Source organism: Planococcus citri, chromosome 3 (genome assembly GCF_950023065.1).
Source record: "Planococcus citri chromosome 3, ihPlaCitr1.1, whole genome shotgun sequence".
Taxonomy (NCBI): domain Eukaryota; kingdom Metazoa; phylum Arthropoda; class Insecta; order Hemiptera; family Pseudococcidae; genus Planococcus; species Planococcus citri.
Window position 1 is genome coordinate 16,121,214 of NC_088679.1, and position 17,304 is coordinate 16,138,517.

The 17,304-nt window shown below is 36.2% G+C and overlaps 2 protein-coding genes across 2 annotated transcripts; one reads left to right on the forward strand and one right to left on the reverse strand.

The window, feature by feature from the left end:
- Positions 1 to 392: 392 nt before the first annotated feature.
- Positions 393 to 11,206, forward strand: yata (N-terminal kinase-like protein yata). The gene is made up of 16 exons (XM_065358146.1): positions 393 to 700; positions 815 to 955; positions 1,034 to 1,156; positions 1,246 to 1,469; positions 1,628 to 1,718; positions 1,805 to 2,119; positions 2,233 to 2,356; positions 2,499 to 2,596; positions 5,752 to 5,844; positions 5,974 to 6,109; positions 6,247 to 6,438; positions 6,627 to 6,791; positions 6,910 to 7,058; positions 7,164 to 7,316; positions 10,403 to 10,478; positions 10,611 to 11,206. The coding sequence occupies exons 1-16, from the start codon at positions 587 to 589 to the stop codon at positions 10,754 to 10,756; spliced, it is 2,340 nt and encodes a 779-aa protein (XP_065214218.1). The 5' UTR covers positions 393 to 586; the 3' UTR covers positions 10,757 to 11,206.
- Positions 11,207 to 11,598: 392 nt separating this feature from the next.
- Positions 11,599 to 12,961, reverse strand: LOC135841272 (succinate dehydrogenase [ubiquinone] cytochrome b small subunit, mitochondrial-like). Its single transcript, XM_065358155.1, has 5 exons — positions 12,848 to 12,961; positions 12,626 to 12,767; positions 12,380 to 12,516; positions 12,018 to 12,223; positions 11,599 to 11,932 (listed from the first exon to the last, which is right to left on the reverse strand). The coding sequence occupies exons 2-5, from the start codon at positions 12,672 to 12,674 to the stop codon at positions 11,719 to 11,721; spliced, it is 606 nt and encodes a 201-aa protein (XP_065214227.1). The 5' UTR covers positions 12,675 to 12,767; positions 12,848 to 12,961; the 3' UTR covers positions 11,599 to 11,718.
- Positions 12,962 to 17,304: the final 4,343 nt, after the last annotated feature.

Sequence of the window (17,304 nt, forward strand, 5' to 3'; positions counted from 1 at the left end):
AATCTTTGGTGACATGGTGACTGATTCACCAGCCAGAAGTCACCAGGACCAGGGACCAGGATTCACCAGAACATAGACAAGTCGTATTTTATACACTGGTGAAGTGGTGACTTTTTGGTGACACATCTACCAGCCAAGCAGTGACCGACGTGACCATGACTTACAAGTCTCAAGATTTTACATTTTTTTAAATTAGTTTATTAATTATTACTGAACTTGGTGAAGTGAACAGGTTGCGACTAGTTGCGACGAATCGGGCTGAATCAGGCGAACGACTGAACGAGTCTCGATTAAAAGAATTGAAATGCACGGTTATTTTAAACGAAGTGTCACATCCCACGTGCTATTTGCGATGTCAAAACACACAGGGAGAACCGGTGAAGGGGGTAAATTGATAAGCTGACGAGTGATAAAAATATGGGTTCGAAGGTTCGATATTTCATATCTCGAAAAAATTCAAATTCTTGCATCTCTAGTGTTTTAAAAATGAAAATTGTCAAGTTGATGTGAAACGTTTGAATGTAATTTGTGCGACGAAAACAAAAATTGGCTACCATCGATCGGCCCGTTGTAAGTACTTGCAAAAATGTGGTCATTTTTCTCGAGAGATGCGTCGAAAGATTTCGCTTACGAAATCGGAGAATCTCTTTTCTCAAATTCCGAAGACAGTGTTTGGAACTTACATAAAGGCAAGAAAAAGGTATATAAAAACTCGTTCGTATTCGTCATCGTCACACAATCGTCGATCATACTCCTATTTACTCTACGTGCTATTCTACGTGGTCATTTAATTCTTCGATATTGCGTGTTTCAGAATGGTGGCGACGATGTTTCCATTTTCCTGTTCAATTGTCACGGTAGTACAGAAAACCAGCTCAGTATGGCCAAGAATTCTGTCAAACGATTGAAGACGCTTCGACATCCGAGTATTTTGCAGTATATTGATAGTCACGAAGTACGTTACTCGTTCAGAGTTACGAGTTTTGCCAGCGAAATGACTGAAATTGATACACGTTGTGGTTTTGTTATGTAGACAGATAAAGCTTTATTGCTGGTAACAGAATTTGTGGAACCACTGAACGCGTATCTAACCAATTCCTGGCGAAGTATTCAAGAGAAGGATATGTACTTGTCGTGGGGTATTTTTCAGATAACAGTTGAGTACTCGATGCAGTTTTCTGTTCTCTTTCACTCTTCGTGAGATGGTAAATTATTATTACCTAATAATCAAACTTTATTTCGCAGAGAGCTTTGAGTTTTCTCAACAACGATGGAAACTTGAAACACAACAACGTTTGCATGGCTTCGATATTCGTGAATTTGGCCGGCGAGTGGAAATTGGGTTGCGTCGAGCATATGACCGGTGCTAGTGACGGCGACGGTGTTCCTATTAAAATATTACCAAGTTTGGAAAAGTACAGTCCGCCTGAGAAAACCGATTCTTTTAATCAGCGACACAGTACCAAGTGGTAAGTTGCTAGACTCAGTTGCAAGAGCGAAATTATGCATTAGCTCGCTTGTAAATGAACATACGATGTACATAGAAGATGATGGCTGAATGTGAAAAAGATTGATGTCGGTGGTTACAGTACGAGTTCTTTAATTTATTTAAATCATTGGCTTTCAGCTCGACCGATATGTGGGGACTTGGTTGTCTAATTTGGGAAGTGTACAACGGATGTTTACCGCACCAATCGGCGCTTCGTAGTTCGCAAAAGGTACCGGTGCATTTTATTTTACATACGACATCGATTTACGAATTTAAGATAATTTTATTTTTTAATTATCATTTGCGAACGAACAGATACCCAAGTCATTTATCGCCGTTTACAACGAATTAATAACCGCGAAAGCCGCTAGCCGACCAAATCCAGCAGATGTGATCACGAGGTGTCGCAAGAACGACGGATTTTTCAAAAACGAGCTTATCGATACGCTGTTATTTCTGGAAGAAATTCATATCAAAGATAAAAACGAGAAAGGCAAATTTTTCGCTTCGTTGACATCTTTATTAGATCACTTTCCGGACCGCGTGTGTCGGTTCAAGATACTGCCGCATCTAATAAACGCCTTCGAGTACGGCGAAGCTGGCGCAGCTGTTCTTACGCCATTACTCAAGGTACGTATACTTACGTATGATCTCCTAAAATTGCCAACGTCGCAGAGTCGTACTCTGTGCAAGTACCTATGCATAAATGCAATTATGCATTTTTTTATTTGTGCGCATTGCAGTTGGGAAATTTATTAGAAGACATCGAGTACCAGAAAAAAATAGTGCCTTGCGTTGTGAAGCTTTTCAATTGCAACGACAGAGCAACTCGTAGTAAATTACTTCAGCAAATGGAAAGCTATATTGGTGAGTAAATGTACAAAGGCTTTCCGATGCCCGTCGTCGGTTGTCCAAATGTCCTTGATACGAGTAATCGCTTTCCGCAATAAGCTGCGAGTACCTATGCGTTCGTGTACGAGTACATTTATATTACATTTTTATTCCGCAGGTCATTTGCAGGCGTCAACTATAAACGATCAGATATTTCCGCAAATTGTTAATGGCTTTCTGGATACGAATCCGATGATTCGAGAACAAACCATCAAAGTGAGTGATATGTAGAAATTTAATAACACCATTACACTCAAGGTGAGTTACTACAAACAGGGTTGGGGAAGAATGAAACAAATTGTTATCGGTACCCGGTATTGGTCTTTAACATGAAGTGGCTAAAACAGTATAAGTATTTCGGTATTTTTCAATTCGCATCTCAAAATTTCGGTTTCCAGTATTTGGTAATCAATATTTTTTCAAAAAACATACTCATTACTGAACACTGTGGCTAAAAATTCAAAAATTGAAAGAGTGAAAAACAATGTACGAGTAAAAATTAGAAAGCACCATCCTAACAAAGTTATTGAAGTATTCAACATTAAATTATAAAATAATATATAATATACACATATTGTTTAAGGTTATATAGCAATAGCATCCGGTTCTGTTTACCATCCACCGACACCACCAAAAGTTTCTAAAAAGACCAATTTCATTTCAAAAATGGCCGTGTTTTTTTTTCAAAATTAAAAAAATTTGCTTCTTCGAAAATTATCTAAAAAAATTCCTGTTTTTACAAAAATTGTCAAAAATTCACCTTTTTTGTCAAGTTGCCCAAAAAATAAATAAATCCTGTTTTTTTGTTAAAAATTGAAATTTTGCTCCTTTTTTTGGGAAAAATTCACCTTTTTTTGCCAAATTTGCCAAAATTTTGGCATTTTGGTAAAAGTAAAAAAATTAAACTAGATACATAATTCCACCCTTTTTTTTTGCCAAAGTTACTGAAAATCTTATTTTGTTTCCAAAATTTTCTCAAAATTCCATTTTTTGCCGAAATTGTAAAGAAATGAGAAACTTTTTGGGTTTTTTGTCAAAATCATGTGAATTTTTTTTGTCGAAACTGTACCATAAATCTTTTTTTTTTGACAGAGTTGCTAAGAAATGAAAATATTCTGTTTTTCTGCTGCAATTGCTAATATTGCAAAATTTTCAAAACATTCTGTTTTTTTATAAACATGGTCAAAAATCCTGGTTTGCTGCTGCCAAAGTTGCAAAAATTGCCAAAAATCCAGCTATGAGGTCTTCGGTAAATGAAAAAATTTCCGCTATTTATTTGAGTTGCCATTGCCAAAAAATTCTACTTTTTTCGCCAAAATTGTCAAAAATCCAGTTTTTTTGGCAAAGGTGCCAAAAAATGAAAAAAAATTTTGAAACATTATTTTTTTTCTTAATCACTTACTTGTAATGGTCGAGGAGCCCGCTTAAGGATCTATTGCACCCCCCGCCCTCGATCCTCCGAGACAACTTGTTTCTTGAAGCGGGAGTCCTAAGGAACATTTCTAGCCCTTGTACTCTAGAAAAAAAGTGGCCATACTTACAAAATGGCGGCCATATTGATTGACAGGTCAGCTGAAATCGCAGATTTTGCGTTCCAACATAGGACTTGCACAAAATTTTTCAAACCGTACAAAGGTAGATCGAAAGATCAGGCAAAAATTCATCACCCGTTGAAATTTCAAGTGCTAAAGTGCCTTTTTCGATTTTTGGTGAATTTTTGAAAGTCAAATTTAGGACAAAAATGAGGGAAAAAATCAAAATTTTTCCAAATTGATCAAGAAAGCTGAAATTTGGGATATACCCTATTTTCGACCTGCCAAATCGATTGGAAACGGTTTCAAACCGTTTTGAGCAGTACTGGAGCCTCCAGCAGATTTTTGAAACTGGAAATGCTCGCAAAATTTCATCAAATAATTGAGTTGGATAGTCAAAATATACTCTGCAAACTAATTTCAATACGCTACAACGTCAACTGTAGGAGGATTTCTAATCATTTTGGAGCCTCCAGCGATTTTTTGAAAATTACTGGAGCCTCCAGCAGTTTTTTGAAACTCGAAATTTCCCCAAAATTTCATCAAACGGAGATGGAAAGTCGAAATTCATTCTGCAAACTAATTTCAATTCCCGACGAAGCCGACATCTGGTGGGTTCAAGTAATTTCAGTGACTTTTTGAAAGGTTTTATGGCGTTTTTTGGAAAATTGAAATTTCCAAAAAGTAGCTGGAAGCTTCCAAACCATTTGAAACCACGACGTAGTCGACTTCATATATCGTATTGAAATTAGTTTGCGTAGTAACTTTCAGCTTGCCAGCTCCATTTGGTAAAATGTTGCGGCTGGAAGCTCCAGTAATTTTCAAAAAGTCGCTGGAGGCTCCAAAATAACTTGAACTAACCTGAAGTTGTCTCCAGAGGGTGTTAAAATTGGAGTGTAGAGTAAATTTCAGCTTTCCATCTCCATTTGATGAAATTTTGTGAAGATTTAAAGTATCAAAAATCTGCTGGCGGCTTCAGGAATTTTCAAAAAGTCGCTAGAGGCTCTAAAACGACTTGAAATTCACCTGCAGTACTTCGTAGCGCATTGAAATTAGTTTGCAAGAATAAATTTCAGCTTTCCAACTCCATTTTGATGAAATTTTGTGGAAATTTCCAGTTTCAATAATCTGCTGGAGGCTCCAGTAATTTTCAAAAAATCGCTGGAGGCTCCAAAACGACTTGAAATTTAACTGCAGTCGACTTCGCAGCGTATTGAAATTAGTTTGCAGAATTAATTTCGGCTTTTCAACTCCATTTGATGAAATTTTGTGAGAATTTCGAATTTCAAAAGTCTGCTGGAGGCTCCAGAACTGCTCAAAACGGTTTGAAACAGTTTCCAATCGACTTGCTAGGTCGAAAATAGGGTATATCCCAAATTTCAGCTGTCTAGGTCAATTTGGTAAAATTTTGATTTTTTTCTCACATTTTGGCCAAAATTTGATTTTTGAAAATTCACCACAAATCGAAAAACGCACTTTAGCACTTGAAATTTTAACAGGTAATTAATTTTTGCCTACTCTTTCGATCTACCTGTGTACGGTTTAAAAAATGTCATGCCAGTCCTATTTTGGAACGCAAAATCTGCGATTTCGGCTGACCTGTCAGTCAAAATGGCCGCCATTTTGTCAGTGAGGCCACTTTTTTTTTGAGGGCAAGGGCTAGAAATGTTCCTCAGGACTCCCCCTTTAAGAAAAAGTTGTCTCGGAAGATCTATCAGGGGGGGGGGTGCAATAGATCATTAAGCGGGCTCCCCAACTATAATGCAATTACGTGTACGTGATATCTAGTTACTTGTTGTTGTTTTATTTTTAAATCTCATTTTTCGTTTTGTTTTACAGTGCATGATTCATCTGAGTCCGAAATTGAATTATAATAATTTGAACGTCGAGATATTGAGACATTTCGCTCGACTGCAATCCAAAGACGATCAAGTGAGTGCTATATGTAATTTTGTACCTACTTACAATTAGCTATAGGTACTTTCTGGTTTCAAGTAGCGCTGGTGCCGAATTAATTAATTTTCACGTATGTTTATTTGTCTGTTTGTGTATGTTTTGTAGGGCGGAATCCGCACCAATACTACCGTTTGTTTAGGCAAAATCTCCGTTCATCTGCATCCTCAAATTCGTCAAAAAGTTCTCATATCGGCTTTTATACGAGCCATGCGGGATCCGTTTCCACCAGCACGAACAGCCGGTAGGTTGTTTTACGTTATTTTACGATTTTACGAATCCGAATTAACGATAACGTTAACGCAGAGTCAGAGAAGAGAAAAACGTATTGTTGGTATTGTTTAATAATCTCATGCTGTAATGCGGAAAATAATGTTGCAGGTGTGTTGGCGTTGGCGGCAACTCAGCAGTATTTTTTAATATCGGAAATATCGTCCAGAATACTTCCAGCATTGTGTCAATTGACCATTGATCCGGATAAGTCGGTTAGAGATCACGTATTTCGTACCGTTAAAGGATTCTTGGGAAAATTAGAAAAATTATCGGAGGATCCCACGTTACGAGAATCAATGGGTACGTTTTACTTTACTCGTATGTTAGATGTTGCTTACGTGTCGATTGGCCTTCATATTCGTCATTTGTGGAAGGGGAAGGGGGAGGCGGTGGGGTGATTCACTTTTATTTCGCAACAATTCGCATGTGTATTCGGTTTCAAGTTGGACTTGCAATTCTTACGGCTTACGAGTATTTTCATTATTTAGAGGCGGATGTACACGCGTCCACGCCGAGTTTATCTAACGCAGCGGCTACCTGGGCTGGTTGGGCAGTAACTGCTGTCACCGCCAAATTCTATCGCAGCCAGTCCGAATCAGCTCGACCGTCCACGCCACGCATTAGCCGAAGTATTCGCAAACCATGCTCTCTCGGTAAGTGTAGTCAGTAGTCCTAGTCTTGTCTCGGAGTATAAATTATCTACGACTTACGTGTATCCCTGGAAAGTGGAATGCTGCCTTCTCTATTTTATCGCATTTTTTCTTTTTTCAGAGCAACCGCCGTCTAGTAGCAGTATATCAACGACAACTACGTCCAGCGAAGTAACTTCGTTAGGTTCTTTCGAACAGGAAGACAGAGCCTTGGATTCGGTTTCGGATTACGAAGAGAACTGGGAATGCGAAAATTGGGGCGAAATACAGGTAAGTGAGCGAATAACCTAGTTTTTCGCATACTCTGGCCGAACCTGTGAATTTACATCGTGGTACACGATTATACCTTGTATACTTATCTTATGTTGATATCAGATGAGCGATGATAATTCACGAATATCTTCGACCATTCTCGATGCCGAATATAACGACGACAGCAGTCAAAAGACTACAGAAACAAATACGCAAGCCGACGGTTGGGATGATGGCGGCGATTGGGATTCTATCCAAGACATGACTCAAAAATTGGTAATTCAACTAATTTTTCTCGTCTACATTGTACCACTAACCTGCTCGAAATGCATGAAAAATGTCGAAACCCTTTCAAGAATAATGCAAAAACACTCGAAAATGCATTAGAATGACTGAAAATAACCAATAAGTAATGAAATGTTGCCAAGAAGAATCTGTTTGTTGTCAGAATTATCAAAATAGCTGATTTTTTCTCATCTAAATCGCCAAAAAAAAACACTTTCCTTTTGGTCAAATTTACAGAAAATCTTGGTTTTTTTTCGTCGCAAAAAAACAGTTTTTCTTTTTGCCAAAATTGCAAACAGCTTTCTTTTCTTTTTTTATTTAGCCACGTGTGTACAGCCTTTTGGCCAGAGACGTGGAGACAGTCCTACTTTTTGTTTTTTGTGAAAACTGTAAACAGTGCCAAACATTTGTCAAAATTGTGAAAAAAGCCAGTTGTTCTTGTTTTTGCTATTTTTTTTTCAGTCAAAATTGCATAAAAAAACATTAATCTGAATTACCAAAAAAATTTCACTTTTTTTGTCAAACTCAATATTGCAAAAAATACTTACCTATTTTTATGAAAGTTTTCAACTTGTTTTTTTTTTAATTGCCAAAAAAAATTTGTTTTTGACCGAAATTTCACAGACAGCCTTTTGTCAAAATTGCAAAAAAAACCTGTGTTCATCAAAGCTACCAAAAAATCGTACCTAATTTTTTGTCGTCAAAAAATATGTCAAAATATTGCAAAAAAAATCAGTGTTTTTTCTGAATTACCAAAAAATTTTACTTTATTGTCAAATTCAAAATTGCAAAAAATACTTATTTTTATGAAAGTTTAGTTTTCAACATGTTTTTTTTTAATTGAAAAAAAAATTTGTTTTTTGTCAGAATTTTACAGACAGCTTTTTGTCAACATTGCAAAAAAAAAACTGTGTTTACCAAAACTACCAAAAAATCTTACCTTATTTTTTGTCGTCAAAAAATATGTCAAGATTGCAAAAAGAATCCGTGTTTTTTTAACTGAATTACAAAAAAATTTTACTTTTTTTGTCTAACTCAAAATTGCAAAAAATACCCAAGTATTTTTTATGAAAATTTTCAACACTTTTTTTTAAATTTCTGAAAAATTTATTTTTGGTCAAAATTTTACAGACAGCTTTTTGTCAAAATTGCAACAAAAAAAATCAGTGTTTGCCAAAACTACCAAAAAATCTTACTTTTTTGTTCGTCGAAAATCGTCAAAAAAAATCAAAATGGCTATTAGTCGGGGGCTCGTATAAGGATCACTTGCACCCCCTGCCGATCCTCCGGGACAACTTTTTCCTTAAAGGGGAATCCTAAGGAACATTTCTAGCCCTTGTCCTCAAAAAAAATGTGGCCCTACTTACAAAATGGCGGCGATTTTGATCAACAGGTCAGCCTTCCAACATAGGACTAATAGCATACAATTTTTTGAACCGTACAAAGGTAGATCGAAAGAGCAGGCAAAAATTCATCACCTGTCAAAATTTCAAGTGCTAAGGTGCCTTTTTCGATTTTTGGTGAATTTTCAAAAATCAAATTTTGGCCAAAATGTGAGAAAAAAATTAAAATTTTACTAAATTGACCTAGAAAGCTAAAATTTGGGATATACCCTATTTTCGACCTGTCAAATCGATTGGAAACTGTTTCAAACCGTTTTGAGTAGTTCTGGAGCCTCCAGCAGATTTTTGAAACTCAAAATTCTTACAAAATTTCATCAAATGGAGTTGGAAAACCGAAATTAGCAAACTAATTTCAACACGCTATGAAGTCGACTGCAGGTAAATTTCAAGTCGTTTTGGAGCCTCCAGCAATTTTTTGAATATTACTGGAGCCTCCAGTAGATTTTTGAAACTTGAAATTCCAACAAAATTTCATCAAATGGAGTTTGGAAAGCCGAAATTAATTCTGCAAACTAATTTCAATGGCTAGAAATGTTCCTTAGGACTCCCCCTTCAAGAAAAAAGTTGTCCCGGAGGATCGGCAGGGGGTGCAAGTGTTCCTTATGCGGGCCCTCCGACTCAAAATTGCTCAGCTCCTTCTTTTTAGTCAAAAATGTTGAAATTTCCAGGAAGTCTTATTTCTTCGTTACAAAAAATTTCTATTCCTCAATAATATAAATTGCCAACAAAAATCAAGTTTAATTAGAATGCCAGCAGCCTACATAAATCTTGTTCAAATTAGAAACCCTACTTTTTTGTAAATTTTCTAAGAAAGATCAGTTTTTGTTAAAATTGCAGTAAACTCCGTATTTTTGGTCAAAATTTCTGCAAAGTTTTGCATTTTTGTTGCAAAAAGTCTGCCTGTATCATTCAAACTGCGAAATAAAATCAGTTTTTTCCCCTCATCAAATTTTCTATGAAATCTCTTTTTTTTGCCTGAATCGTGTGTGAAAAGGACGCACTTTTTGTCAAAATTACTTTAACCTAGATAAAATTGCTAGAAAGTCACGTTTTTTTGCCAAAGTTACGGTGAAAACATTTTTTAGTCTAAATATTTATAAAAAATCTTGTGTGTTTCTCTGTCAAAGATCAGTTTATTTTTTTTAATTTGAAAAAAAAAATAGTTTTAGGTTTATCAAGTTTACCAAAAAATCTATACCTGTTTGGCAAAATTGCAAAAAATCTTACTTTTTTTGTACATACTGAAAAAAGAACTCAATTTTGGTGAAAAGTTGCTTTAAAAAACGTTTTTCCATTCATAAAAAGAGTTAGATACGATTTTTTGTCAAAACTGCTGAAACCGCACTTTTCTTAGTCGAAATTGCAAACAGAATTCTGATTTTATTAAAATATGTATGTAGGTACCAAACTACCAATAAATTTTACTTTTTTCCAAATTTTCAAAAAATCGTTCCTACTTGTTTGTATTTTTGTAAAAATTACAAAGAAAGACCCATTTTTTGTCTAAATTGCCAAAAAAAAAATTGGTTTCGGCCAGATTTATTACGGATTCGATTTTTTTTGGCCAAAAATCTCAATTTACGTGTTGCATACTACATTCTCAAGTTTTCATTTCCACACATAAGTACCTTCCTAATATTTTACCGTTCGCAATTTTTCATTTATTTTTTTTAGCAAGTACGCGATCAGCGTGAGATTTGTTCCGACGCCGACGAATTAACCGACTGGAGCAATGAGATCGAGTGCGTTGGTAAGTCATTTCTACTCTCTTTTTTTTTAATTTTTGACCGAGACTCAAATATCGTAATCATTTTTGTCTCATCGAATATTACTTTACTTATGCATTTACCTGTTATTACGAATGTGTTTAATGTGTTTGTAGCTGAAAGCAGACGAGTTAACGTAAACCCATCGACGACACGTGACGAGCGTAGAATTCGAAACCGAACCAAGGATACTCCCATTTCGGATTCTTTGAAAAAACCTAAACGCGGAGGCATTACCAAGTTGGGAGCTAAGAAATTATAATAGCACTTGGACGACGATAATGGAATGTGCAATTTGATTTTATTACTACATACTCCTGTTACCGTGTATCGATCAACTTTCAGTCTACGCTCTACTCTATTCTAATCTGCCTACCGGATTCTGTTCGTGATTGTGCAACTCGAGTCGAATCGCTGCCCAATTTTCGCGTCTCGATCCTCGAATTACCTGCGTGAAGATTTTGTGACGGTCGACGACTCGCATAAACAGCTTTAATTCGTCCATTTGTACCATTATTGATGGTGAAAAAATTCTAGCTCCGTCGAGTCGAAATGCTGAACGTTCGAATTTGAACCGAATAGTACCAAACGTGATAATCTTACGTTCGGTGTTCAGCTCAGTGTAAGTGTAAGAACGAGAAATGATCGTGTTGAAAAAAATGAAAGATATCGAATGAAAAATAACCTATAAATATATTTTTACCGGATTCTAGTTTACTGATTTCTGTTACGAAATCTCGAAATGGTCGAATCGTCGTATGCGGTGTATGCTCGAGAAAAGTCGTGAAAAACAAGTTTAGGCGTTCGCGAGTCTGAAAAGTAGAATGAGTGGTAAGTGATTCCGTTTCAGTTATTAAAGCTAATAAATGATGGATCGAAATTTTCGTGATCAACAGTCGTCGTCATTCGGCGGAATTATCATTTTGAAAGAATCGATCGTACAATTTAAAAAAAAAAAATGAACTCGTTACTTCTTAGTCCCTTCCTCATTTTCATTTACAAATGCAGAATACTGCCAATACAACTCGCGTACCTACACAAACATTGCTAAATACCGATAAATTCGAACAAAATATCAAACCGATGGAAAATATAAGTCCAAGATTCAAACCACAAGAACGTATATTGATACAATGAGAGTACTTAATAAAAAATAAACAGGAAACAAAAAAGTAATCGACTACGATTTACGCCGCTGAACCGCCGACACCGAATCGAAATTCGCTACTGACCTGCTTCGATTTTCAGTTGCTCGTTGGTTTTCAAATACCAGAACTGTTTAAGTACGTGAGTAATTCCACGTTCGGCCAGAATCGATTCAACGATACCGTAAAGGATGAAAACGAGCGGAGCCAAAACCAAGACAGGGATACATCTTGGTATAAAATTGCCCACTACAGATGGTCTCAAGTAATCTACACAAATCGCTTCCAGGCCCCTGTGTGAATTTATAAGAATTAAAGGATAAAACTAGGATAGTAAAACGTACCGAAGTATAAAGCAGTAATAAACGATCAACTTACCAATGTAAGTGCACAGTTAGAAGAATAGCGGCTACATATTCGATCGCCCTATCCATCGATTTATCGGCTACAAATGGAATAACTCCGAGCAATCCTACAGCCACGAAACGTTCCCACAACCATACGTTACCGTGATCTTTGTTTTTATAAGATGGCACCCGAGAAACCGAATTGTTCGATGCCAGTCGTTTACCGTTAGCTGCAATCTAAACAAACAATACCGAATATATTAATCGCAACGATTGAAGTTTCGAACCGCTGCGAAATGAAAGCTTCTATTTTAACACGTGATTACTGTTGATAGGAACTGTAAGTACTAAGTATTCAAATTAAATTACAACCAGTGCAGCGAATCGCTATACCTGATTCAAGGTGAAACTCTTCAAGTATCCAGGGCGGCATTTGCTGACGTTGTTGGTCAATTGGCTATAACAGGCGTACGGTTTCGATGCAAAAATATAGACGCTTCGGTTGAGGCTGATTCTACCACAGTTGATGGCTACAAATCAAGACAGTCGACAATTTAGGTAGCTTTAGCTCGAAATACTCGTATTAGTAGGTACATGCGAATAATTGTACGCGATATTCGATTGGCATACTTTACTTACCAGCGATCGAAGGCTTGACGGCGCGTGAACATATCGTCAAACAATTCATAATGAAATTGTTCTTTCGCAGAGTTTCTTTTCGAAGATGATAATACAACTATGTAGGGTACTAAAACTAGATCGGCGGTGGCGGTCGCATTCACTGAAACAGAAATTATTCTATAATGTGAGAGTAATTGCAACTTTATAAATTCAACTTCTCAATTTTTAATCAAAAGTTACTTCTAAAAAATGTTATCTGTTCTGCTGTTGTTTTATTTTATCAGTACGCCTCGCGCGATTTTTTTTTTGGACGCGGGATTCGTTCATACCCGATTCATACCGTTCACTAAGCCCGAACACGAAAGGAAATATATTGTTGATTTTCAAATTTTCTTACGATTTTCATTTATTTTCATCGCAAAATTCATCGAACATCAATCATTCATCTTATGAACGATCTTTTTCATGAAAATTTATCAGAAATTTTTAACTTTATAAGCGATAAAAAAAATAGTTCTACTTCTATCTAGGTCTAGGTATCCTTACAACTTTGAACTTACAAGTTACAATTTTCTGACTTCTGAGTTTTCCGCATAGATAACTAAGTATCTATATTACCTATCCGTAATATCAACTGTTTTATAAAGCACATATTTATTTTCATTTGAGGATTTTTCACGGTCAACTTTGAATTATGCTCAAAATTTTCAGTGAGTACCTAGTTAGGTATATGGGTGCTTTAAAATAGCAAACTAAACTGTACGGAATCAGAATTTTATTCTCATTAATTTTTTTTTTCTGAGAGCTGTAGCTTTGATTTGTCAAAAATTTATTTACGAAGTTTTTGATTTTTGAAGTTGAAGAAAGCGTGCAAAATAAAAACTGAAAAGTATGGTTGCCTGTCTTACGTTAGAAGATTATGCTTTATTTCGCGGATCGCCCATTTTTATGGAGGTTTTAGAAAAAAATTCATAAATAATCATCGGCTCATTCAAAATTGATGATTTTATACTTTTTGAAAAACTGAAAGATCAAAGAATTCAAAAATTGAGGTACGGTACATTGAAGAAAAACTGAAGCTATCAACCCTTTTTGGGGTATTGAAAGGGGGGTTGGAAAAAATGGAAATTCTGGTCGAAACTTTCGGGGTGAATAGCAGGTTTTTGAGAACATACGTATTTTTGTTTTTTTACAGATTCCGAATCTCCACTCTCTCCCCTCCCCTGTCTAACAATGCCTCACACTTTATGTCCCGGGGCGTTTGAAGCTCCAAAATATCAATTTTGGAAGATTCAATAGGTAGGTAGCATGCCTATATAATTTCAAAATATTTCCCTTTGGTACTTATTTATGGTAATCTTCACCGCTATGAAACTTGGCTCAAAACTAATTTCACAGTTTGAAAGGGCAACCAAAGCTGATTCAAAAACGTTCATAAAATTTTTCAAAAGTCCAATGTTGAACTTTCATTGAAAGTTCAAATTTCAAAATGGCGCCGTAAGTGCGAGCTATGATTCAAAATTACGCAAAAAATCACCACTGATGTAACTTTTCATGTTGTTTTGGAATATATTATTGTTTTCAAAATGGTCACTTTCACCGGGGGGGGGGGGGGGGGGGGGGGGAATTGCACCCCTGAAATTTGGGTCCAAAATTCTAAAAAAAAAAATGTATGGGCGTGTACTTTATCAACTGTTATGTTTTCGGAGGTGCTAAACACGAATATGACCTCGGTTTTTCGATTGCGCTTCATCTGAAGCCCCCCGCAACCCCTCCCCCTGAAAGGGTCAAATTCCAAAAAAATGGTTTGTGTAATGCGATACATGAAATAGCACGTTTTTGGAGGTGCTGAACACGAATATGATCTTGGTTTTTCGATTGCGCTTCATCTGAAGCCCACAGCACCCCCTCCCCTCGAAAGGGTCAAATTCCAAAAAAAAAAATGGTTTGGGTAACGCGATATATATAATGGCACGTTTTTAGAGGTGCTGAACACGAATATCAGATTTGTTTTTAGATTGGACGTCATCTAATGCCCCCAGTGTCCCATTTTATTTTTATTCAAAATTTGACTCAAGGGGTGGGGAGCATGGGATCTCAAATGAGTCCCAATCAAAAAACGAAGGTCATATTCGTGTTCAGCACTTCCAAAAACGTGCCATTTCATGTGCGTAACACAGCCCATTTTTTTGGAATTTGACCCTTACGAGGGGAGGGGGTACTGGGGGCTTCAAATGAAGCTCAATCGAAAAACCAAGGTCATATTCGTGTTCAACACCTCTGAAAACATGACAGTTGAATTATACTACACGATCATACTTGCTTTGAATTTGGGACCCAAATTTGAGGGGGACAATCCCCCCCCAGTTGAAAGTGCCCATTTTGAAAACAATATATTCCGAAACAACATAAAAAGTTACATCTATGGTGATTTTTTGAGTAACTTTGAATCATAGCTCGCACTTACGGCGCCATTTTGAAATTTGAACTTTTACATGAACGTTTTTGAATCAAATTTGGATGCCATTTTGAACTGTGAAATTATTTTCGAATCAATAAGTTTTCTAGCGGAAAAGTTATGAGCCCTCGAAGTGGAATACTTCAGGAAATTGCTAAAGCAAAATAAAACCTCCTCACTGGGCCCTCGAGAGGGCAGAGGGCTGGTGGGATTATTGGCATTTTTTTTCAAGTAGTTGGGTGGGTAAGTTATGCGAAAAAAATTTGAACAAAATCGAAAGACATGGGGTCAAAATGTGGGTCAAATTGAAATGGAATGACCCCTGGACGAGTATACTCGTCATTGGTACAAAGGGCCATGTACTAGTTGGACGAGTATACTTGTCCGCGGTACCGAATGGGTTAATTTTTATTGAATATTCATGATGATGTTTCAAAAATTTCCGAAAATATAAGTAAAAAATTTTCACCGCAAGCTTCACTCGAACCCATACTTTTTGTGTATAATCACCTAGAAGAGCAGGCAAAAATTCATCACCTGTCAAAATTTCAAGTGGTAAAGTGCCTTTTTTCGATTTTCGGTTAATTTTCAAAAATCAGATTTTGGCCAAAGTGTGATAAAAAAATCAAAATTTTACCAAATTGACCTAGAAAGCTGAAATTTGAGATATACCCTATTTTCGACCTGCTAAATCGATTGGAAACGGTTTCAAACCTTTTTGAGCAGTTCTGGAGCCTCCAGCACGTTTTTAATTTTTGAAACTCGAAATTTCCACAAAACTTCATCAAATGGAGTTGGAAAACCGAAATTAATGCTGCAAACTAATTTCAATAAGCTATGAAGTCGACTGCAGGTGAATTTCAAGTGGTTTTGGAGCCTCCGGCGATTTTTTGAAAATTACTGGAGCCTCCTGTAGATTTTTGAAACACGAAATTCCCACAAAATTTCATCAAATGGAGTTGGAAAGCCGAAATTAATTGTGAAACCTATAATTTCAAGTCGTTTCGGAGCCTCCGGCGATTTTTTTGAAATTGCTGGAGCCTCCATAGTAGATTTTTGAAACTTGAAATTTCCCCAAAATTTTATCAAGTGGGGTTAGCAAGCCGAAATTTACTCTGCAAACTAATTTCAATACAATAATATGAAGTCGACTGCATGATGGTTTCAAGTGGTTTTGAAGCTTCCAGCTACTTCTTGGAAATTTCTATTCTCCTGAAAACGCCATGAAACCTTTCAAGAAGTCATATTGGAGGCTCCAAAATTACCTGAACCCACCTGAAGTCGTCTTCAGAGGGTGTTAAAATTGGAGTGTATAGTTCATTTCAGCTTTCCAACTCCATTTGATGAAATTTTGTGAGAATTTCGAGTTTCAAAAATCTGCTGGAGGCTCCAGAACTACTCAAAACGGTTTGAAACAGTTTCCAATCGATTTGGCAGATCGAAAATAGGGTTTATCTCGAATTTCAGCTTTCTAGGTTAATTTGGTAAAATTTTAATTTTTTCAAGTAGAGTCACTTTTTTTTTTAGGACAATGGCTAGACATGTTCCTTAGGACTCCCCTTTTAAGAAAAAAGTTGTCCAGGAGGATCGGCAGGGGGAGTGCAAGTGATCCTTATGCGGGCCCCCCGACCATTAGGGCCGTAGTCAATTTCATAGGCGTTACGGACGTTCGGACGTAACCACTTAGCTAAGTGATGAATTTTGAAGCAATTTTTCCAGGTGTAATTGAATTTTTTATAAATAAATTGAGAGATTGGACTCCGAAGTATCGATTCATAATTTTCCAGATAGGTATGAAATTTTTATTCGTTTACTAGAAAAGTTGAATCAAAATAGAAAATACCAAAAATCACGAAATTTTAATTTTGATTTTTGACGTTGAAAATGATTAAATGAAAAGTGAAACTTCTGAGTTCTTGTATTATAAATGCTTTTTTTGCACTTCACAAAAAAAATTGTAAATTTTTAATTTTTAAAACTGATGGGGCCGAGGGGGGAATGCGGAAGAAATTGTCTTGGGAAGTCCTCTCGCCTCTCGGTATCTAAATTATGGACTTTTTTAATCATAAATGGAAAGAAATGGTACTTCAAAATAGAAAATACAGTTGGATACTTTGACAGAAAACTGGAAATTTAATTTTATCATCATCATTATCACCTTTAATTAATTAATTTTTAGCATTTTAGGTATATTTTATTCATTCCAAAATTTTACGTAACTTAATAAATCCACATCCAC

Coding starts and splice junctions, on each gene's coding strand:
- yata (XM_065358146.1), top strand. CDS start 587: ATGTGGTCATTTTTCTCGAGAGATGCGTCGAAAGATTTCGCTTACGAA. Junction 6,439..6,626: donor CACGTTACGAGAATCAATGG/GTACGTTTTACT, acceptor TTCATTATTTAG/AGGCGGATGTACACGCGTCC. Junction 10,479..10,610: donor CAATGAGATCGAGTGCGTTG/GTAAGTCATTTC, acceptor ATGTGTTTGTAG/CTGAAAGCAGACGAGTTAAC.
- LOC135841272 (XM_065358155.1), bottom strand. CDS start 12,674: ATGAATTGTTTGACGATATGTTCACGCGCCGTCAAGCCTTCGATCGCT. Junction 12,517..12,625: donor CGTCAAGCCTTCGATCGCTG/GTAAGTAAAGTA, acceptor CTTGATTTGTAG/CCATCAACTGTGGTAGAATC. Junction 12,224..12,379: donor AGAGTTTCACCTTGAATCAG/GTATAGCGATTC, acceptor TTGTTTGTTTAG/ATTGCAGCTAACGGTAAACG.